General features: G+C 39.9%; 1 protein-coding gene across 1 annotated transcript; it reads left to right on the forward strand.

The window, feature by feature from the left end:
- The first annotated feature begins 801 nt into the window (after positions 1–801).
- LOC139396199 (zinc finger protein 135-like) lies at positions 802–4,963 on the forward strand. Its single transcript, XM_071143329.1, has 3 exons — positions 802–946; positions 3,974–4,666; positions 4,748–4,963. Exons 1-3 carry the CDS (start codon positions 802–804, stop codon positions 4,954–4,956), a joined length of 1,047 nt encoding a protein of 348 aa, XP_070999430.1. The 3' UTR covers positions 4,957–4,963.
- Positions 4,964–5,243: the final 280 nt, after the last annotated feature.

Raw genomic sequence — 5,243 nt, forward strand, 5'->3', positions numbered from 1 at the left:
ATGAATTCTCTACTTACTGTTTCCGTACAGTCTTTCTAAGTACCAGAAAGCTCCACTAGGGGCGATAAACACCATGGAACACAATGAAAATCCATCGTTACCACGGTAATAAAACAGTCTGTTACCTTCTGACAGGATGGCGGCACAGAAGCATTTATTCATTGTCTACATATTCATATTACGCTTCTACGTCTGTGAACAGGAACGTATTATTTGTAAGACGTAAGAGAAAATATATCAGCTTATTGTTAAATTATTATGACGTTCTTTCCAACACAAAACGTGTAGTGACTATTGTTTCCAAACTGCGTTACCCACTCCAGCCAGCAAATGGCGATGAGCGTCTTTCAGGTGCTGCTTCTTGCGTGACGTATAATGGACTGGACGGGACGCTTCTTCAGGAACAACAACACGGCTACTCTTTCAACCACCTCGGTAGCTTGCTAGCCAACATAAAACTGGAAGATTGTCGCTTTAGACCATGTTAATGTACATTATGTAATCTCAGTGTTGTAAACGCAGTTCAGTTGACGTATTAACTGGTTAACTTTAACCTAATTTGCATGTTCAATTTGCAAACTTGTTAAAGATTGATACTGAGCCTAGCACTAGGCTAGTCGCTAATGCTAGCTAGCTAGCTAGCTAACATCCCTGACCATGAGCTCACTAAACTACTACTCCCCTGTTAAAGAAGAGGAGGTCTGCTCTATGGAGAAAGAAGCTCTGGCGCTGAACATTGTCGTGAAAGAAGAAGAAGAAGAGGAGGATATTACTGTGAAAGGAGAGGAAGAACCTTTCAGAATGAAAAAGGAGGAAGAGGAGGCTGTTACAGTGAAAGAAGATAAAGAACCTTTTATAGAGGAAGAGGATGCTGTCTCAATAAAGGTGAAGGAGGAAGAAGTTTTGGGAGTGAAAGAGGAGGAGACAGAAGATCAGATTAACACCAGTGAGTACTGTCTTCAACAGGGACACAAATTATGCAGATATTGAACTAATGTGGGGTTTTAAGGGGCATTCTACTGAAGTTCTACACTTGAATATGTTGTTCAGTACTGTATAAATTGTTAAAGGTTCGATCTGCCATTGCTACATATATTTCGGGGTCTTTTAAATTAGATTTATTTAATGTGGTCTATATTAAAGTGCACCTCATCTAATATAACAGACTTTTAAAATTCAATATTGGTGCATGATGTCTACTTAAATATCAAAGGGATGCAACAGGCACCCATTTCGTGGAACAACCCTTTAACATTTGCATTTTAGGCCCTGTTTAGAGATATCAATGCCTCTTGTAAGACCCTTTGTGATTGCAATAGTAGATCATACGTTTACCACCTGTTTGATGTCCTCATTCACACAGGAGAGAGACATGACTATGGTGGATCCTCTGGGGAGCCTCAACATCCTGATGCTGACGAGGCAGAGAAGAGCCTCTCCAGATCAGAACACCTGATGGTACAGCTTGGTCTGGTCTAGCATACAGCTTGGTCTGGTCTAGCATACAGCTTGGTCTGGTCTAGCATACAGCTTGGTCTGGTCTAGCATACAGCTTGGTCTGGTCTAGCATACAGCTTGCTCTATTGGGGTCTGGGCTGGGTTTCTGTAAAGCACTTCATGACAACAGTGACATCAGCATCCATAATGATATGTGTCTGTGTCCCCTCTTTACGGTTACTAGGACAACGCTAGCCCTTCCTCCCTTCCGGAGTCCCCGTGTCGTGCCTCTCCCGGTAGCACCTTACTGCTGGGAATGAAGAGGTTGTCTGTGCTGCTGGTGGACTGCAGGAAAACAACAGGGCTGAGTGGAACTGTGAGAGGAGGAGCAGAGAAGAAAGGATCAGATTTGACACATCAAAGTAAGTGCTGTAGTTTAGTTTGAACAAATTAAATAGATCTGCCCACTGGTATCTCTTACCAGGACAACCAGTAGAGTTCTCTCTCCACAGAGAGCCGGAAGTGCTATCGGTTGGCGCAGAAGTTTGACAGTGTGTGCAACTCTGCAGAACTCTTGTTCATTTGCAGCTTAGTTGTGAAGTGTTTAAAACTTCTTAAGACTAGCGGAACCCCTCGACAACATCCGCTGAAATGGCAGAGTGCGAAATGAAAAAATATTTTTGGGAAATATTTTACTTTCATACATTCACAAGTGCAATACACCAAATTAAAGCTTAACCTCTTGTTAAGCTAGCCATTGTGTCCAATTTCAAAAATGCTATACAGAGAAAGCTCACCATACGATGAAGTTAGGTCAGCACCTAGTCACAAAAAAACATAGGGCCATTTTCCAGTCAAAGAGAGGAGTCACAAAAAGCAGAAATAGAGATAAAATTAATAATTAACCTTTGATGATCTTCATCAGATGTCACTCATAGGACTTCATGTTACACAATACATGTATGTTTTGTTCGATAAAGTTCATATTTATATCCAAATATCTCAGTTTACATTGGAGAGTTATGTTCAGTAATGTTGTGCCTCAAAAACATCCAGCGGAATTTGCAGTCACATTAATTTACAGAAATACTCATCAGAAACTTTGATAAAAGATACAAGTGTTATGCATAGAATTAAAGATATACTTCTCCTTAATGCAAGCACTGTGTCAGATTTCAAAAAAGCTTTACGGAAAAAGCACACCATGCAATAATCTGAGGACAGCGCGAAGCCACAAAAACAAGCCATACAGATACCCGCCATGTTGTGGAGTCAGAAATAGCGTTATAAATATTAACTTACCTTTGATGATCTTCATCAGAATGCACTCCCAGGAATCCCAGTTCCACAATAAATGTTTGTTTTGTTCGATAAAGTTAATCTTTATGTCCAAATACCTCCTTTTTGTTAACGGTTTTAGTTCACCAATCGAAATTCACAAGGCGCAGGCAAGTCCAGACGAAAGTCCAGACGAAAAGTCAAAGAAGTTCTATTACAGTTCGTAGAAACATGTCAAACTATGTATAGAATCAATCTTTAGGATGTTTTTATCATAAATCTTCAATAATGTTTCAACCGGACAATTCCTTTGTCTTTAGATACGGTGCCTACATTATTACATACACTATATACGGTGCCTACATTATTACATACACTATATACGGTGCCTACATTATTATATACATGGTGCCTACATTATTATATACATGGTGCCTACATTATTACATACACTATATACGGTGCCTACATTATTATATACATGGTGCCTACATTATTATATACATGGTGCCTACATTATTACATACACTATATACGGTAACTACATTATTACATACAATATATACGGTGCCTACATTATTATATACATGGTGCCTACATTATTACATACACTATATACGGTGCCTACATTATTATATACATGGTGCCTACATTATTATATACATGGTGCCTACATTATTACATACACTATATACGGTGCCTACATTATTACATACAATATATACGGTGCCTACATTATTATATACATGGTGCCTACATTATTACATACACTATATACGGTGCCTTCGGAAAGTATACAGAACCCTTGACTTTTTCCGTGTTTTTTTACATTACAGTCTGAATGTAATATTGAGGGGGCACCTGTGTAAGGATCATGCTGTTTATTTAGCTTCTTGATATGCCACAACTGTCAAGGGAGATGTTACTAATGTGCTTTGTGTCTGTCTCCAAGTTTTGGACTTCCACACTTCTTTAGTTATTTAATGTTTAAAGAAGTGTTTAGGTCACATTCTGTATCATACACCTATGAAGGTTATATATTTACAACCACCTGCATGATAGGAACAACATCTGTGTCGTCTGTGTCTTGGGTGTCATAGAACTGTCTAGTTGTTTGTATTCTGACTTGTAAAACAGAAATAAAGATAAGTAATGTAAACATATCAGTAATTACCAGGAATTAAACCTCATAGCAAGCACTTTTATCATGGGGAGATTTCATTCTGTTCTCTCTTTAAATAAACACTGTCTTTGGCAGGAGGAAAACCAAACTTGGAGGAACCAGAGACGTCCAAACCAGCAAGACGACACCTCTGCTCCCAGATTGGAAAGAGTTTTACCAAGTTAGGAAGCCTGAAAAGACATGAAAGGGGACACACAGAACCGAAGCCACAAAATTGCACCCAGTGTGGAAGGAGTTTTAGCCACTTAGGAAATCTGAAAGCTCATGAGCGAACACACACACGGGAGAGGCCTTTCCATTGCTCCCAGTGTGGAAAGAATTTTAAGCGGTTAGACACTCTCAAAACCCATGAGCAAATACACACAGGGGAGAAGCCATACCATTGTACCCAGTGTGGAAATAGTTTTAGCCAGTCAGGAAGCCTGAAAGTTCATGAGCGAATACATACAGGGGAGAAGTCATACCTTTGCGCCCAGTGTGGAAAGAGTTTCAGCCAGTCAGGAAGCCTGAAGGAACACATGAGACTGCACACAAGGGAGAAGCTTTACTACTGCTCACATTGTGGGAAGAGTTTTAACCATTTAGTTAGCATGAAAAGACATGAGAGGATACACACAGGAGCGAAGCCACACCCGTGCTCCCAGTGTGGAAAGAGTTTTAAGCGGTTAGACACCCTCAAAGCTCATGAGCGAATACACACAGGGGAGACACCATACCATTGCGCCCAGTGTGGAAATAGTTTTAGCCAGTCAGGAAGCCTGAAAATTCATGAGAGAATACACACAGGGGAGAAGCCATGTTGTGGCCAGTGTGGAAAGAGTTTTAGCCTTTTAGAAAGCCTGAGAGTACATGAGCGAATACACACAGGGGAGAAGCCTTACCACTGCTCCCAGTGTTCAAAGTGTTTTACCCATTTAGGAAGCCTGAAGGAACACAGGAGACTGCACACAGGGGAGAAGCCTTACAAATGTTCAGACTGTGGGAAGACATATTACTCATCACAGACACTTAAAAGTCATGTGAGAATCCACACAGGAGAGAATACTTACTTATCCTAGTGTGTGAACTCATTTTTCACATCACATTGTCCATTGTCTTATATTGTTGTCTGAGAATGTGTTTACCTGTCTTTACCATATGAAATTAAATGGTACAGGGTATACTCAAACATATATTTGTTTGTTTTTATTAGAAAACATGAATTGAATATGGAGTGTGTCAGTTTGAATACAGAGTAGATCAGATTCCATGTGTTTAAATGGTCCTTTTTTAAACTCTTTGTGTGTTTATCTGGGTGTGTCATTCCTCCAGCACTACAGCTAATCAAGTGATATTTGGATGTGAT

Source organism: Oncorhynchus clarkii, unplaced genomic scaffold, assembly GCF_045791955.1.
Source record: "Oncorhynchus clarkii lewisi isolate Uvic-CL-2024 unplaced genomic scaffold, UVic_Ocla_1.0 unplaced_contig_6247_pilon_pilon, whole genome shotgun sequence".
NCBI lineage: Eukaryota > Metazoa > Chordata > Actinopteri > Salmoniformes > Salmonidae > Oncorhynchus > Oncorhynchus clarkii.

What these genes read in the sequence shown, in the direction of transcription:
- LOC139396199 (XM_071143329.1), top strand. Translation starts at nt 802, where the DNA reads ATGAAAAAGGAGGAAGAGGAGGCTGTTACAGTGAAAGAAGATAAAGAA. An exon ending in AGAAGATCAGATTAACACCA is followed by an intron (nt 947 to 3,973) that starts GTGAGTACTGTC and finishes TGTCTTTGGCAG; the next exon opens with GAGGAAAACCAAACTTGGAG. An exon ending in GTCAGGAAGCCTGAAAATTC is followed by an intron (nt 4,667 to 4,747) that starts ATGAGAGAATAC and finishes GCCTGAGAGTAC; the next exon opens with ATGAGCGAATACACACAGGG.